Source organism: Pleurodeles waltl, chromosome 6, assembly GCF_031143425.1.
Source record: "Pleurodeles waltl isolate 20211129_DDA chromosome 6, aPleWal1.hap1.20221129, whole genome shotgun sequence".
NCBI classification, from domain to species: domain Eukaryota; kingdom Metazoa; phylum Chordata; class Amphibia; order Caudata; family Salamandridae; genus Pleurodeles; species Pleurodeles waltl.
Genome location: NC_090445.1, coordinates 856,827,456 through 856,844,685, shown reverse-complemented (window position 1 = coordinate 856,844,685; position 17,230 = coordinate 856,827,456). Strand labels below are relative to the sequence as shown.

At 42.9% G+C, this 17,230-nt stretch overlaps 1 protein-coding gene across 1 annotated transcript in view; it reads left to right on the top strand.

Annotated features, from left to right (window-relative positions):
• The window catches only part of SLIT1 (slit guidance ligand 1), a 687,657-nt gene that overhangs the window by 483,316 nt on the left and 187,111 nt on the right, over positions 1-17,230 (top strand). The window contains exons 10-13 of the mRNA XM_069239602.1: positions 1,138-1,209; positions 4,757-4,828; positions 6,079-6,150; positions 17,061-17,204. Of these exons, the coding sequence (XP_069095703.1) occupies positions 1,138-1,209; positions 4,757-4,828; positions 6,079-6,150; positions 17,061-17,204 (360 nt within the window). The remainder of the gene's footprint in view (positions 1-1,137; positions 1,210-4,756; positions 4,829-6,078; positions 6,151-17,060; positions 17,205-17,230) is intronic.

Here is a 17,230-nt window from a genome sequence, read left to right as displayed (position 1 = left end):
GGAGTGCGCCGGTACTTTAGTGTATTGAGGAGTTCCATGTGATCCCTTAGCTTGCTAACAAGGGAAGGAGAAATGAGGTGGGTGAGCCTGGCAGGGATTTACAGCAAGACAGGTGATGTGGGCTAAGATGTGTTCCACACTGGTGGTGCCAACGACAGCGCAGTCGTGCTGTAGCCCAGTGTCTGACTTGTACGCAGCCTCGTGGAGGCTTGCCATTGGTGCAGCCTCGAATTACGGGAACCCCTAAAAAAAGAGATAGAAACTGTGGTACAGATGTGCTACCTCTGGAATGAACCTGAAGAAAATGTAGGCTCTGTAAGTAAGAATTACATGCACATTAATGTAATAATTGCAGTCAACATTTTGGGCTTTTGACTCAATGATCTTATTGCGGTGGGAGTTATGCAAATTATCACAATGTTGTGGCCCTTGTTTCAAATTCAGGGCTGATTTATGACACCTGAACAATAATCGGATTATCGGAATTACCAGTTGTATTGTAATAGTATTTATATTGCCCTTACTATCCTTGATGAGGCGTCGAGTTGTGTGATAGCTTTCACCTCCTGGCAGGTTACCTTTGTTATATCCAGTCAAGTCAAATACACAAAAGATTTTTGGGGCGACTTTGCAAAACACGTGGAATTCAGTATATTAAAATGTATTGTGCTTCGTTATCTTGTAAAAACAATATCACAGAATAAGAGATATTTGCCACATGAGGCACGCCAACCCGGGGTTGTTCCTCCGAATTTGTGGTGAAGGCCTAGAGCTCTAGACGGTTGTATTCGAAACTATTTGGCTACAAAGTGTGATTTCAAATGAACAAACCTAAATGTTTTATGTTTTGTTTAACTTTGGAGGATGTTTATTGTTTTAAAAGTAAAATTTGTTGTAAAATGAAAGAACCAACCAGGGCTATCTAAACCCTTACCTTGTGTAGGAGCGCCCTCTGGTGACCACTGCTCTAAAAGACATTTTTCTCTGGATGACAAATGGTTTTTGTATATACACTCCGTTTGAAATGAGCCTCCGCGCGCGACAATTGGAATTTATTTCCCTTAGCTAACTTTGAAGTGCTGATGTTCCTTTTTTTCAACGATTCCTAATTTTCTCATATTAATGTTCTTTGTGCAGCCGTCTGGAGCTCAATGGGATTAAGTCTGTGCCGCCTGGTGCCTTCTCGCCCTACAAAAAACTCCGCAGGATGTGAGTATGCAATGGATTCAGTCCAGGTTGTTCATTAGTAACGTGTCCATCTTTCTCCGGTGATTTACTGCCCTGTCCTGATCCATTTATCAAGTGAAAGCTTCGAGTCCATGAAGCCTCTTAAATTATTGCTCGTGGAGACACTGCGTTTCACTTTACAACGAAACCTATTAGAAAGCAAGCATTTTCACAGACTGCCTTTGATTGATTTGTGCATGCCAAGCTGTCTTTTAAGCAGGTGTTGTGAGCTATGATGGAGGACCACCTTGCCAGCCAAATATCCACTCTCCATGACGTCTGCGGGGGGGGAAAGATGGAGTCTGATGACATGATAAAAGTGACAATGGCCATACGGCTCTTCGCTAAACACCTGATAAAGTGCTCCCCGTTTTATGGTCGATAGAAGATATCTCATTCTAGGACAAGTGGAAATCCCGAATACATTTAATACTGGAGCACTAACTGTCAGAGGCTTTTAAGGCATGGACAAAGTGGGCAATCGCCCAGGCCCCCGCTATCCAAGGGGTTCGCCCAGGAAAGTTAATTTTCTCTCTTTGACCTCCGTCTATCATATTTCTCTATCCAAATTTTTCTTACTCCCTGCCTACATCTACCTCGTGTCATCCTATGGATTTTTATGTGACCCTGTTAAACTTCAAGATTTATTTTGGTATTTCTTGGCACCATGCAGGCTTGAGTTAGCAGAAAATAGTTAATAAAATTCAAAATGTGTTTCGTACACCCTCCTCCACCCCCGCCAAAATAAGTCTTGCCCAGGGCCCCCGAAATGCTTGAGATGACACTGCCAATTGGGCTCCACGGGTGATTGCCAGCATGACCTCAGCTAGGTATGAAGTGAGGTCATAGCGTTTTGCAAAAATGCTATTAGTGTTTCATGAGGGACTCAGCTATCATTGGTGCATCAGGTGCAACGGTACTGTTCCCTCGGAGGGTGTCCACCCACTGCACTCGAAGTTTGGTTGTTTTTATTATCCAGCAATGAGGTAAAAGGCCCAGCTTCTTTGTATGCATTAGGGCCCGTGGCACCCTTGCTACCCCTTTGTGCATTATCCTTTCTTTTGAAGTCTGAAACTCTGAAAGGTGAAGGAATGGTTTGCCTCACTACAGCAGTAATCTCTTCTGGTATTTTTGGATGCATAACTACCACCCACGATGTGTCTACACAGTAAGAGTCCTGTTTAGATTGGTACTATGCAGCTTGAGAATTTCCTGCACATCCACCACCACTCACTATATACTCTAAAGAGTTTAGATGCAAGCATAACATAGGGTAGGATGCAGGGTTTTCATCTGTTGCAGGCTGAACATTTACTCTGCTTATTGCCATTGCCTCTACCTTGTTGAGAGTTGTCATTCTCTGGCAATGATTCTTATGTCACATTACCAGCGTCAGCATTTCTTTGGGTTACACATTAAGGCGGTCATTCCGACCCTGGCGGTCATGGACCGCCAGGGCCGGGGACCGCGGGAGCACCGTCAACAGGCTGGCGGTGCTCCCAAGTGCATTCTGACCGCGGCAGTACAGCCGCGGTCAGAAACGGAAAACCGGCGGTGTACCGCCGGTTTTCCGCTGCCCTGGGGAATCCTCCATGGCGGCGCAGCTTGCTGCACCGCCATGGGGATTCCGACCCCCATACCGCCATCCTGTTCCTGGCGGTTTCGGCCGCCAGGAAGAGGATGGCGGTATGGGGTGTCGTGGGGCCCCTGGGGGCCCCTGCAGTGCCTATGCCAATGGCATGGACACTGCAGGGGCCCCCGTAACAGGGCCCCACCAAGATTTTCAGTGTCTGCCATGCAGACACTGAAAATCGCGACGGATGCAACTGCACCCGTCGCACCCCTTCCACTCCGCCGGCTCCATTCGGAGCCGGCATCCTTGTGGAAGGGTGTTTCCCGCTGGGCTGGCGGGCGGCCTCCTGGCGGTCGCCCGCCAGCCCAGCGGGAAACCCAGAATACCCGCGGCGGTCTTGTGACCGCGCAGCGGTATTCTGGCGGCTCCCGCCGGCCCCGCGGATACCGCGGCCGGCGGGAGTCAGAATGACCCCCTAAGTGTCTTGCCACTTTGATACATGTCCGAAGAGCTACATGTTTTCAGTTCTGGGCCCTTCTAGTACGTATTTTTGCTTCCAAGTGCGAGACCCTAATGGAAGGATGGACACCAGTGCTTAATTTGTGCTTGTTGTTTCCGGTGCTGAGTACCTGCACTTATTTTTGAGGGCCGGGGCTTATTCTTCTGCCTCAAACATTACTGCGAGCAAACAACACATATGGGAAAGACGGAGGAAGAGAAAACAAAAAAACGTCACAAAGGGAGAAATTAGAAAGCTGCAAGAGCGAGCTGAAGTGGCAGGGAGTGGCTTCATATGGATTGAAGAGGCCCCAAATGGCTTCAGGATTACGCCGCCTCAGTATTCCGTCTTCACACATTGAATTGCAGTAGCCGCATGTTTAAGAGGAGGGCTTTGGGCACCGGCACCTTTTTATTTACAAATTAAGCACTGATGGACACCATTCAAGACTCAAACTACTAAAGTGCAATGTGATGGTTAATAAAACCCCAAACTGCAAACATTATGCTCTACAGATGTGAGCGAAGTGCCATCCTAGGATTGTCAAGTTACAAGGAAGCGTGAGTATTCTTGTAATATGGGGTAGATGGCGTAGCTGGCGTCAGACCCCATGTTCAGAAGTTTGTCTTAGTCAGTCACAAACGTAGACCCAAAAGCACTTCAGATTCTAGGAATCCAAGTTTTTTGTTCCATTTAGAAGCTGTGGCCTCCAGCTCCCAGCACTGGCCTCCAATGGGGTTCCGTAAGAGAAGCAGGACCAGCTGCAGGTAATCAATACTAGCCCTCGGTTTGAAGAATAAAAACAACCTAATTTATATTACAACTTCACACTCAAATCCAATACCTCAAAGAGAAAGATATGCATATAGCCAATCTACACAAAGATGGTTGCAAACCTTTCCAACGTTTCTCTATTTCTAAATTAGACTTCACAACGCAGGTAGAATCTGTGACCTTATGTGTACTTATGTACTTTTAGTATTGCACACTTGAATCTAATTTTTGAGTTGATTTGTTTATTTTTATAATGAATCTTTATTGATTTCAAACACAGTTACATATAACCTCCTCCAAACTCCCTCGACATGGGGGGATCACTTCACACTCATATAAACAAGTAAAGCAGGTCACATTTATTACCTCAGTAATCATGAATGCTCAAAGAGTTTCCTCATTCACTTTCTCCACATCATTGTTACATTGTAAAACCTTGCTCGTTTCATTTCTATTGTGCCTAGTTGTATGATGCTTATGTTGGAAAAAATGTATGCGGTGATCTTTCATGCTTAACAAAAAACACCTAGAAATATTTTGCTATAGAATTCTTGGGTTTTATCTTAAATATCACATTGGCAGATTCCTCAAAAAAGTATTTTTGCAATTATGTCTGTGTTATACTAACGCAGCACCATTTCATATTTATGTTTAATGGCATTATTTCTCCTTTCGCATTTCAGAGACCTGAGTAACAACCAGATTTCAGAGATCGCCCCCGATGCCTTCCAAGGACTGCGTTCCTTGAACTCGCTGTAAGAGCCAAGTCCTCCTCGTAGTTCATGTGTGATTGTAGGAGCCTTCGTGATGGAGACTGATGCACAAATGTGACTCGTATTGAGAGAGGACGATATAGGTGTAGGTGGGAGTCACTTCAAACAGTGGCACAGGGGTAATGCTGTGTGTTCCAGCAGTGTGGCAGTGACATAGATTTTGTGTATGCATCCATGCATTCCAAATGCACAAACCATCGGAAGAGTTTAAAGACCAAAGCAAAAGATGTAGTGTGATTTCTGAATACATTTGGATACATGTAAAACCTAAAACTTTTTTGTTCAACATTTTTTTACGGAATGTCATAACGGATAGCTGTTATGTTTTGATAAAAAAAAATCTTTTAATTTATTAACATTTCATCAATGCCATCCAAGGAATAACCAGCGAAAAAGCAATTGATAGGGGCATTTATTCAAGACCCCATAGCCACCGAAACATCACTTTTTGTGACGCTCCAGTGGCGCTGTGCACTCTGCTGTATTTACAAGGTGGCATTAAGCCACTTTTTGTGGCTTAACAATGCATTGTAAATACGGCCCCTTCACACGCAGCCCTTTGCATGGAAGGGATGTGCAATGGGTGATGCTGTGGGTATTCCACAGCAACACCCATTGCCTTTTGACGCTGCCCCAGATTTACAAGATTTTGCAAATCTGAGACATCGCCAAAATCTAACGTCACCCCAGGGGTGGCATTAGCATGGTGCATGGAGGATGAATGCTTTTATTTTTCCTCGTTTTTTGCTCTTTCTATGTGTGCTGCATTCTACAGCACGCATAGATGAGCAAATCACCTTTGAAGATTGTTTTTGCGCCAGAAGGTGTCTCTTCCGGCACAAAAAAATCTCCCCTGCAATGCAGCCATCCTTGCACCTTTCCGACGGGTGGCTGCGTTGGCATTCAGCTACAAATTTAGCACCAGTGCAGGTGGAAACACAGGGGTGCGCCGTATTCTTGTTAATAGGATGCATCCCTGCGTTTCTATAGTGATGTAGCATGGAGCTGTCAATTTTGGCACTGCACTGTGCCACTTAATTGCAAATATGCCACAAATCAAATTTTGTCCAGGCTCCTTTCACACACAAAAGTTGTATGCTGTTGTTAACAAACTGCATTCCTTGGCCTCCGCCTAATATTATTGATAAGTGGCAGTTATGTGTATTGTGAATGCAAGACTTTTATGTGTTGGAGAACATTGTATCCTTTCTTGACAATTACATATTTTTCAGGGTACTGTATGGAAACAAAATCACTGATCTTCCCAAGGGGGTGTTCAGTGGACTCTTCGCACTGCAGCTGCTGTAAGTATAAAATTACTTGTTTGCGCCATGAGCTAAAGCCTTTTCAACATAAAAATAGCCCCTAAATGAAACCCTAAGACTAAAACCTGTGCCCTTGTGAATCTCACACAGATTCACCCTCATTTTCTTTTAGCTCCTAGAGACATTCCACAGATGTGTCCACCAGCATTCTTGCTGGCAAATAGCTAAGCTGCCCCAGAGCATGCTGTATGTGACAGAAGCATGAATCATTGACAGATCACCTCTGTCAAGGTACAACGCAGTGCTCCACTATGAGTTGCCAAGTGATAGATGGATGAAAGGGAGGGGTTTGTACAGTGCAAATTTAGTGTAAATTCTAAACTGTGCTATACTTACTTTGATGTGTCTTTATTTCAAAGTGAGTATTAAATCATCAAGTGTAATAATATATCAATGACAGTGAAGAAGATTTTGCCTATTAGTAACGACTAAGAGTACATTTGAAAACCATAAAGGTTTATTAAAACATAGGTAAAGTTACAATTTCAAATCAAATCAGTTTGGTCATAAATTGATAATCACACGAATGCAGCATATATAAATATCATTCAGGCAAGTCACAGGGCAAAGGCGAAGTCAAGATATTTAAAGACTGAATAGGCAAATTATAGCAGATTCTGTTCTCCTGAATGGATATTCCCTAGTGGTAAACTAAAGGTGCATGCAGGCAGAGTTGAGGAATTCTTAAGCAGCAGGTGTCAGCATATATATCTTAAATAGAATCAAATGAATCTATGATTTGTATAGCACTGCTTATCACCCATGGGCGTCAAGGTGCTGTTCTGAGGGTGCCGATCAGTGGAAGAGCCAGGTCTTGAGGTCCTTCTTGAACTGATTCAGCAAGGGTGCCTGCCTGAGGAGGCTTGGTAGTGTGTTCCAGGTCTGTGCTGCAAGGTAGGAGAAGGATCTGCCTCTCACTGCGCTCTTCCTAGTTCTAAGGGTGGCAAGGGCAAGTTGAGAAGATCGGAGTTGTCTGGTGGGGGTGTAGAACAACAGGCAGTGGTTGAGGTAGGAAGGTCCGATACTGTGCAGGGCCTTCTTGGCATGTGTCAGGAGCTTGAAGGTGATGTGCTTGTTGATGGGGAGCCAGTGCAGGTCCCTAAGGTGAGCAGAGATATGGTTGTGGTGGGGGATGTCTAGGATGAGTCTGGCCACTGTGTTCTGGATTCTCTGGAGTCTTCCTTGGAGCATCTTCTTGATGCCAGCATAAAGAGCGTGCCGGTAGTTGAGTTTGCTGCTGACAAGTGGGTGGGTGACCGTCCTTCTTGCCTAAGTGGGGATCCACTTAAAAATCTTACAGAGGAGGCGGAGAGTGTGGAATCATGACGATGAGACGACATTGACTTGGCTGGTCATGCACAGCATGGAGTCCAGGATGATGCCCAGGTTGCGTGCATGGTCGGTGGGTAGGGGGGCGCTTCCAAGGGCAGCTTGCCACCAGGAGTCGTCCTAGGCAGAGGGAGTGGGGCCCAGGATAAGGATCTCTGTTTTGCCCAAATTGAGCTTGAGGCAGTTGCTTTTTCATCCTCTCACTCTGTTGTGGAAGTTGCTCTTGTCTGTAAGTGGTTCGTTGGTAAGGGAGAGAATTAGCTATGTGTTGTTGGCATAAGAGACTATATTCAGGCCGTGCTGTCTGGTGGTTTTGGATAGCTCCTCTACCATGATAGCTATCCCTGCTGGCCCTGATGTACATACCTTGGCTACCAACACATAACCCTGATGCCTCTAATATTATTCCCCTGATAATTATTCTTTCTGCACACCACCACCATTTTATTTTTCCATTCTTTAACTATGGGAGCTAAAGTCCAGAAGTTTAGATTCTATGGATAGTCCTTCCTCTTTCTCTCTACCTTTCTGTCTATATTTCTCTCTCTGTTTCTCTCACACACACTCACCTCTCCTGAAGACCTGTTCCTCCTATTCGTACCCCTGTGTGCATTCTCCCCGTCTGTGTCCCTCTCTACTCAATCCAGCTGAGCATGGCAGCCATCCCTTCCACATCATCTGTCTGTATGCTATAAGCTTACACAACCTCAAAGTGGCGCTCCATGGACTATTCTATTCATTGTTCTAGCCTTCACCATGACAGACAAACATGGAATATTTAGCAATCATGACACAAGGCTTTCAGAATTGTCAAGAGTATTCCACCAAAACAAGAGGATATTTCTGGAGATCCTAAACCATGTCACTTTTGCGGAAATCTGTGGGCTAAATCTGTATGTGTCTTTGGCGAACAATACTGTCTGAGTTCTCTTTCTAGACCTGCTGCCTGATATATGGACCCTGAAACTGTGGTAGGTCCTCTACAATGGCATCCTCCCAAAATGTTTTGGAGTGTCAATCCTTTTATGTCTATTTGGGAATCTGACGGACTCAAGAGATTACTTATGGCAATATTTTTCATAAAATCATAGATCTATTCAGTGTACCAAAACCCTTTTATGAGTCTCAGTTTACATGCAAACATTAGTATTTTTTCTCCACGAAAAGCACAGATGAAGATCAGAGCCTTTGAGCTTGAGGAGAAGATTTGCATTTGTGTGCTGAATATACACACATTATGTAACGTGAAGTCTGCTTACATTATCACATTCAGGAGCAGATTTACTAACATTTTGCTCTTGGTTTGCATCATAAAAAGTGATGCAAACCAGCTCAAAATGTTTATTTCAAATCTGATTTCAGCCCAAAAACTTGCTTTGTGCTGGAACTTTACCTCAAAATACGCAAACCAGTGCTTTGTGCTGCCTTTCATTTCTTTGCGTCAAATGGCGTTCCATGGGTTGTACGTGGATGTTTCCATGCAGACACCCGACGGGTTTTGATGCAAAGCCCTATCAAATAATAATAGTAGACAGGGTTTTGCACCACCTTTTTCAGCGTGGCGTTAAGTTGGAGAAATAATTTTACTTCTCCATAATTTTCCGACTTTGCATGCGTGCTGCACTGTACTGCACACATCCAAAGTGGGCAAAGTTATAAAGCTTGTCTAACCATAATATTCTGTACTGGAAGGATAGTCTTCGAGCAGAAGACCTATGCTAGACATCACACATACACCCTTGAACTAAGGTGCAAAAGGTGTGTGCGTGGCGCTAGGTGGCCTGGTTGTGCGCTAGCGCCGAGAGAGAGCAGGACAGTGCCACATCTTAGTAGATATAACTCTTTCCCACTGTGTCCCTCTCACACAAAACAGCGCCGCAACTTTGGGTGCTGCACTGCATTGCATGCGTTTTTTAGCAAGTGTTCCCCTCAGACTCATAGCATTTTTACCCCAATATGATGAAAGGCCCTAAATTGCCACATGGGGTCTATCATCTTCAAACGTCCTTACTTATATCATTGTTACCAACACACCTTATGTCTGCATGATACTTCTTCTCATAGATACTAGATGTGAGTCTTAATTCTGAGGTAAATAAGAATTAAGACTCACCAATGGTCACCAATTTGGATTAGATTTGACTGCGCATGTTCCCACAAAGTGAATCTTAACCAGAAATGCAGCAAAGCTGAACCTAAGCTACCTATATGCTTGTCACAGTTGCTATGATTAGGATTAAAAGGAAGGATTCATGGTGTGAAATTTCTAAAAGAAGTGATGTAGAATAAATCATGTAACTGCACAAAACAAATCAAGGCAGGCAATACCATCAACTTAACAAGTTCACCCATTTAGGAAAACATAATGGAATGTTATGACATTTTTTTGAGGATGATACACAGGATGTTTGACTACTCCATCAAACTAAAAGTAATCACCTAAGGGTGCAGTTCATGGATGGTGTAATCCCTTATGCCCTTTTTATTATGGCTGTTGGCATGCCATGATGGAAAAAATAAACAAAGCTTGCTTTTCATCATGGACCACGTTGATGAGTATAATGCATTTCGTTTCCCCCATATTCCTTATATCCAGTAATAAGCTGCGTAGCCCATGCCATTATTTTATGACAATTTTTAAAATGTGAATGGTAATACATTTTAGGGCACACTTAATATGTAATTGACTATTTGGAGCTCTTCAGAAGAGCATAGCAATGCTGATTTGAAAACAATTAACAGAGCACTGCTCCTTAGTACCTCCTGTGTACCACCCACTTCTTCAGATGGACATCTCCACCGCCTCACCCCGGGGTGTCGGAATGCAGTTGGAATGTCATAATGGAAAAATCCAGCGAAGGACATCATGTGGGAGATGTCAGCCTTTTGAACAAACACCATGTTTTTTCCAGTAAAATTTCTAAGTTGACCCTTCAGGTTAGTTCTCAGTCAGGATGTAATTTAACAACATAAGAGCTTAACCAACCACATGAAGTTCAGGAAGATTCTGAAAACTGAACTCGCTAGCTCTGCCTTCAGTTGAGATTGACTTGGAGTAAGGGTCATACTGAAGAATATCAACCATGGATCCGTCTTAATAAAAACAGTACCTTTAAATATACATTAGAAGTAGTCAGTTCAGGAATTACTATATTAGGGCTGATAATATGTGCCTTGCTTATATTAAAATCATATCCAGATTAGAATCCAGTATTATCAGTGAGTTTTACAATTGCAGGCCTAGTACTTTCTTCATGCTGCAAAAAAGGCAAAAGGCTTTGTCACTTTTCTAGCTCTGCATGGATGACACTGTGCTGATCTAATGTTTTAAAGGTATCTCAAAAACAGACATTTAAGGTGAGCACGTCTACAGTTTTAGTGGTGTTATGTAGTATTTCAATATAAAAGCACGGCTCTCTGCCTAAAACATAGGAACTATCCAGAGTTTCCTACTTCTTTTTTGCATACTTTCTTCATCACGTGAGTATAGCAGTGTCACCAATAGAGGCCTCCACTATAGTTGTGACATGCAAATATTGAGATGGATGCCATCAGCAGAGATTCAGCCGCAGTTTCAGACATGCACACTGGTACTGGCATAATGGATGAGCCAGCATGAGCTTCCAAAAAATGCTATCTAAACGGAATCTGCAGGTTTAGTAGTGTAACACATCTGGGTTTATGGTTGAGAGGAGCCATATTTGAAAAAAACAAATGTTGTGCTACTCTTAAGAATCTAAGGACAATTCTTCCAAGTTTTCTAGCCAATTTCTGAAAAACCAAGTACCATGCTGCATTAATCCTGTGCTTGGAATATGTTAAATCTCAGTAGTCTTCCCAGTAATAGTACAAACATTTCAAATTACTCCAGTTGCAGCTGCTCGGATAATTTTACATAGTATAAAGATGAGAAAGAATCACCTGTTAAGAGAAATGTATTGGCTTCCAGTATTCTTACAGATACAGTTCAAATATTGATATTTCTCCTATAAGTGGCTCAAGGCCATTCTCCTGCTATTAGTCTTAGGTAGGAAGATAGGTAGGTAGGTAGATATCAGATTTCAGTAGAAAAGAACATATTAAACAAGCCAAAAGATTGATGCAATATCTACCAGTCACTGGCAGAATGTCAAGCAAACCCACTTGTTAGATGTAAAAAAGTCAGCAATAAGCTTGCCTGACAAAACATGTACAACCCAATTTCTGTCAACCATCCTGCATGGTCATTGCACAGTGCAAAAAAACATTCTCTGTTTCCCACGTGTAAAACTGCAATCTTAGGTTGTCAGAATCTGCATATAGGATCCTATATTGTGAAACTCCCACTCAAAATCACTGGGATAACCACTCAATGATCTTTCTTTGAGGCAAGCCCTTAAGGCACTCTTGATCTAAGCATCTGACCGAAGGCCAGCACCAGGACACCACTTGGATATTCTGCCTCTTGGACTGTGGTCTGCCCCTGCAGGACGCCCGGAGGCATTCACCTGAGATAGGCGTCATGAGGGTAGTGTACACTATTAGGGAAAGTCAGTGTGCTTTACTATTTTAACTATAGCGACTCTCCATTATACATATAGGGAGGGAACTGCCTTAGAATGTAGCTTCCTTCCCGTTGGCCTACAAAGACCAATGACATCTTGAATTGAAGTGTAACCTGTGCAAGAAAACCAAATTTGTAACTTCTAAAAAGATGATTTGTACATTTTGTGGGTCATTCAGAGTTTCCATATTTTCCTGGCTCAGCTTAGGATCAGAGCCCAGGCCTTATGTCACCCTGCTGTGCCCAGTAATTACATTCTTCTCCCACAGCTGGAACAAAGGCTGCCACCATACCAAATGAGTAATTAGCACTACTTCTCTTAGCTTCCTGAGGAGGAAATGGATGGGACGGAATTATATTTATCAATCACCCAGCTATCACACTGCAACAAGGATGGTTCTGCCCAAGCCCACTGAACAAAGGAGAGAGTGCAGGCAGCTAGAGCCAACCCATTAGCAGGCTCCCTTTGAAGGTCTGGTGCGCAAGTCCCTGTTAGTGATTTCAGTGATAGGTGGAGCTGAGACCCAGGAGCTGAAGAGACCAGTGGCTCCTGGATAACATCATTTTGGATTGTCCCAACATGCTATGCAGGAAGGTTGGGACAGTGGTGGAGAGGTGATGTGGCACCCAAGGATTGTTTAGGGGTGCCTGTCTTCTGGAACATTCCTCTTCCCTTCATAAACTCTTGCACAAGGAGAAGAAGCTCTCCTGCCTGCTGATTTTCAACCTCCTGGGCTTCTGGTTCCTGGAACTGCCATGGATAACTGGATTCCCCTGACCCCCACTCAGGTCCCAGGACTCTGTCCAGTTGACCCCAGGACCAGTGGGTCTTTCCAAATGTCAGTGAAGCTTGCCCCTTACTCCTCTTGAGGACCAGGGAAGCCCTAGACTTTCCTGCGCCCCCCAACAAAGCCACAAAGGTGAGCTGGTGCAGGGAGCCAGGAGGAACAACCTTTGAAGACTGCACCACTTTAGAAGTGAAGAGAGTTGTTGCAACTGCCCCTGGTGGATAAAGCTGCCAACAGGAGTACAATGAGCCTAGAATTGTCCAAATTGGCCGCATTCTAAAGATCAGTAACCTTTTACCTAGTTTTTCCTCCTTCGGAGCATGTAGAGCTCCATTGCCATTCGTTTAAATTACCTTTACCCCCATGTCTCAGCCTTTCATGGCTCTAGGATGATGGAACCACATCCAAATTGTTTAGCACAATGTGCCCTTGCTCTTTGGCTCATCTTCTGGGTCCCTACTCTAAGTTGTGGGAACCCCACAATCATCACCTTTCTTGCTTTTTCATGCATTTTCAAGCTTTCCCACGGCTGGAGCTTTGGCTCTACAGCCAGAAGTGGTCTGCCCTCTAGGGGTCTGGTGTATGGTGACATTTTAGAAGGCATGGAAGGCCTACAAATGTATAATGACCTGTTAACATGGTTATGCCTTCTTGTGGCTTATGGTATGGTTATGCTGCAGTGTTTATTCACCATGTTGTTTGATTATGATAACCTCTAGGGGTTGCTCTGGCCATTACAGTTCAATGGCAAGTATATGAAAGAATCCTCAAACACAAAGTTAATTCCTGATGAATGTTTTAATTGGTTTTCATGGTGATTGCATATGTTTTAGGGATACATCATTATCACAATTATATATTTGTAAATTACTGCAGGTATTTAGTAGTGTGTGAAGAATAAATGTACTTCTCCTTTTTTTAAAGAAATGGGACTGACTGGACAATCATTTATTGAGCGTTATTATTGTGTGCCAGTGATTACTAGCCCACACCACATCCGCTGAGTAGGAGTTAGGGCCTCATTTATGAGGAAATGACGCAGCGTGGTGCTGCAAGCAATTCTGCTGCACCGAGCTGCGTAATTTCCAAAACACAGGGATATGCCGTATTTACCAGAATACGATGCATCCCTGTGTTTTCCCCTGTGCAGGCGCTAAATCAGCTGCCTAGCACCAAACACAGGCACCCTTGCACCGTGATACAAGGATGCTTGTATTACGGGGGTTATTTTTTTATGCGGGAAAACCTGCGCAAAAACAATCAATAATGGTATTTTGCAGAATGCAGCACACATAGAAAGAGCAAAAAACAAGGGGAAATAAAAGTATTTCTCCTCATTGCACCACTTTAATGCCACCCCTGTGGAGGTGTTAGTTTTTAGCGATGTCTCAGATTTATGTTTTCTTGTAAATCTGGAGCAGTGTCATGAAGCAATGGGTGTTGCTTGGGTGTGTCTACACCAACGCCCCCTGCAAGCACCTTTGCCGCAGAAAACGGCAACCCAAATTTACAAGCTCTGCCTTCTAAATATGGACCAGAACACAGTGCCATCGGAGCATTACAAAAAATGATGCTGCAATGGCACAAGGGGCTTGCAAATAAGCCCCTTAGACTGCTCCACCTTGCTACCCCTTTGAGAGTCAAGCGCTACATTGGGGTGTTTGGTTCCCATTGAGGACAATTGAGGAGCTATTACTTGTGCTGGCCATGCAACTAATGACCAAATTTCCAGCAGTGCACTATACAAATCTCACAATGATGATGAGCGCAAGGGTATGTGTTACAGCACATTAACTTTTTAGGCTGATCCAGGGCATGTGAAGCTTTTGGTACATGGGTGTATGAGACTGCACAATGGAAATCTGAATTAGTGTATGGACATGTGGGGCAGTAGTAACAACCCAAAGAAGTAATGTAGTTGCTAAAATATGCAGTTCTACTTAGGAACAAAATACTTTTAAATACATTTTTATCAAATTAGTATTTGGGGAAAATAGGTTTATTTCCTGAAAACGAAAAGAAGGCATTTGTTAACTGAAAGGGAGTATAGAGAATTTTAAGAGAATGGCATGTTGACATTCAAAGTGAAAAGCTGATATTCAGATCGAAAACCTTTGGCCTAGATTTACTAAAGGCTGCACATGCAATTGTGCTGCATTAGTTTGCTCTGCACTGACGGGCCTTTTTTAATGGTATATGAATCGACACAATGTTTTGCATTCCCTTTGCTCTGTTTTGTGCCATGCACCCGAGCACATCATTAATAAATAACCACCCGAGTCTTGGGAACACATTGAGTCTTCATATGGTAAATCAAAATCTAGCCATGTGTTGCAGATCATATGATTTTCCATAAGCGATACAATTAGTTTGTTTACTAAAACTGACAAAATAGTCTTACAGAATGAAAAGAATGTTGTTTCAAGGAATTAGAAGCTGATGTTTGTGTGAAAATCAGTATTTTCAAAATATTTCTATTCAATATTTACAGGGTAATTTCTGTTGATTTGAGAACACATATTGCTGATTTTATGAAATCTTTAGTTTTCTAAAATCTTCTTGGAAAAGAATCGCCTAAACCATTTTTATGGATGAAGCCGGGCATCGGTTTGTGCTGTTTTGCTTCGTTCCCTGCCTCATGGCTATAAATACTACGTTTTTGTAGCCCAGAAGTTTGAAATTTCACCAGGTATTACTGGCTGTCAGGCAATTTATCAACTTTAAAAGTTAAAGCTGTTAAATAGTTTGTTATCCCTGTCACTTCAGTTCCACCCCCAAGACATAAGCACCTGTAAATAATTTCACTCCTGTTTGTATTGCACATGACTTACTAGCACCTCCATTATTTTTATATATATGCATTTGAAATGTGTCTAATGTTGAGGAGGTTGGTTTAGTCTTGGGTCAGTCTACTTCTTTTACATAAAAGATTAATGAACATTAATAACACACCGATCACTAAATTTGGGGTTATTTTACTGATGATTGCCAAAGAAACTGTGAAATTACTCCACGAGTGAGTCCCTTGGTTATATACGAATCCCTGAAATTTTATAAGCCACTCATTACTCTTGCTTTGGTGTGTTTTCTTGGCTAATTTGTAGGCACATTTTCTGATCTTTATTTTTAAAGTTGGATACTGAGTTACACATACCTTAGGAAGGCATGGGCTTTCTATTCATCCACTGTATTAAACTGAATCAACTAAAGTCACTAGTTTAGATTCTTAGATAAGGAATTCATGAATGTATTGCTTTAGGTATTATTAATGTATTCATGTGTTTGAGTTTCTCTTTGCTCTCTCTTGCCAGCTGCCACAGAGCTTCAGATCCTCTGAGGCGAGCTAGACATGCTGCGGATAACTAGCAAGTTCTAGTTTACAATCCAGCAAACACACAGGTTTATGCGTTTGGGTGACAAGAGAGCGGATATGTCAGGGAGTACACAGTGCGCATATTACTTGATAACATTAGCTGTTTTCCTTCACATAAACTCTATACTGAACCAAGCATCAATTACTGAGCGTGTTAGATAGCTCACTCTTTGTTAACTTTTGCCCGGTCAAACATGCTTCAATTTAACAGGAGAAAACAATGTGTCATTTATCATGACGTGGATTTTGGTGTTGTAACCATTAAAATCGGTATGTTATTTCCCTGACACTCACAATATACCACAATATGATCGCATACAATAAATCCCAGATAAATCAATGTCAGATATTTATTGGTCGCCATAATAATGGAATCCAGTAGGGACATCTCTTAATCAGGCCCCTAACGTTGTTTCTCCTGCACACAGAGATCAGGCTGGTGCATGGGTGCTGACATACTTTATATTTGTGCATGACGGCTCTGAAGCCTGACTTTTAATTGTCGGACTGCAACCTGACAAAATCATAAGTGTCACTGGTTGGTAATATGATTGTCAGTCACATGTTCAGCCATGCTTCACTGTTGATAAATACAGGGGTCCTATGTGCTTGCGCAAAGACTATCAATCTTAGAAACTCTGTTTACTTCATTCTCTTATACCCACTTCCCTCATTCCAGTGACACCCAGAATTACATCATGATGTCAATCATCAGCCACGAGCATGCAAACACTCCAGCTTTTTAAACCTTGAATCCTGGAAGTAGAGATCACAGGATTGATGATTTTATAGAAGCAAATGCTTCTGCCTCCAACCTTTTATTCACCTCGTCCCTCTCTCCTTTCTCATTGTGCAGGCTTCTGAATGCCAACAAAATCAACTGCATAAGAGCCGATGCCTTCCAGGACCTGCAGAACCTGTCGCTGCTCTCCTTGTATGACAACAAGATCCAGAGCCTAGCGAAAGGAATATTTGCTTCTCTACGCGCGATCCAGACACTGTGAGTACCTACTTCAGCAGCAGGGG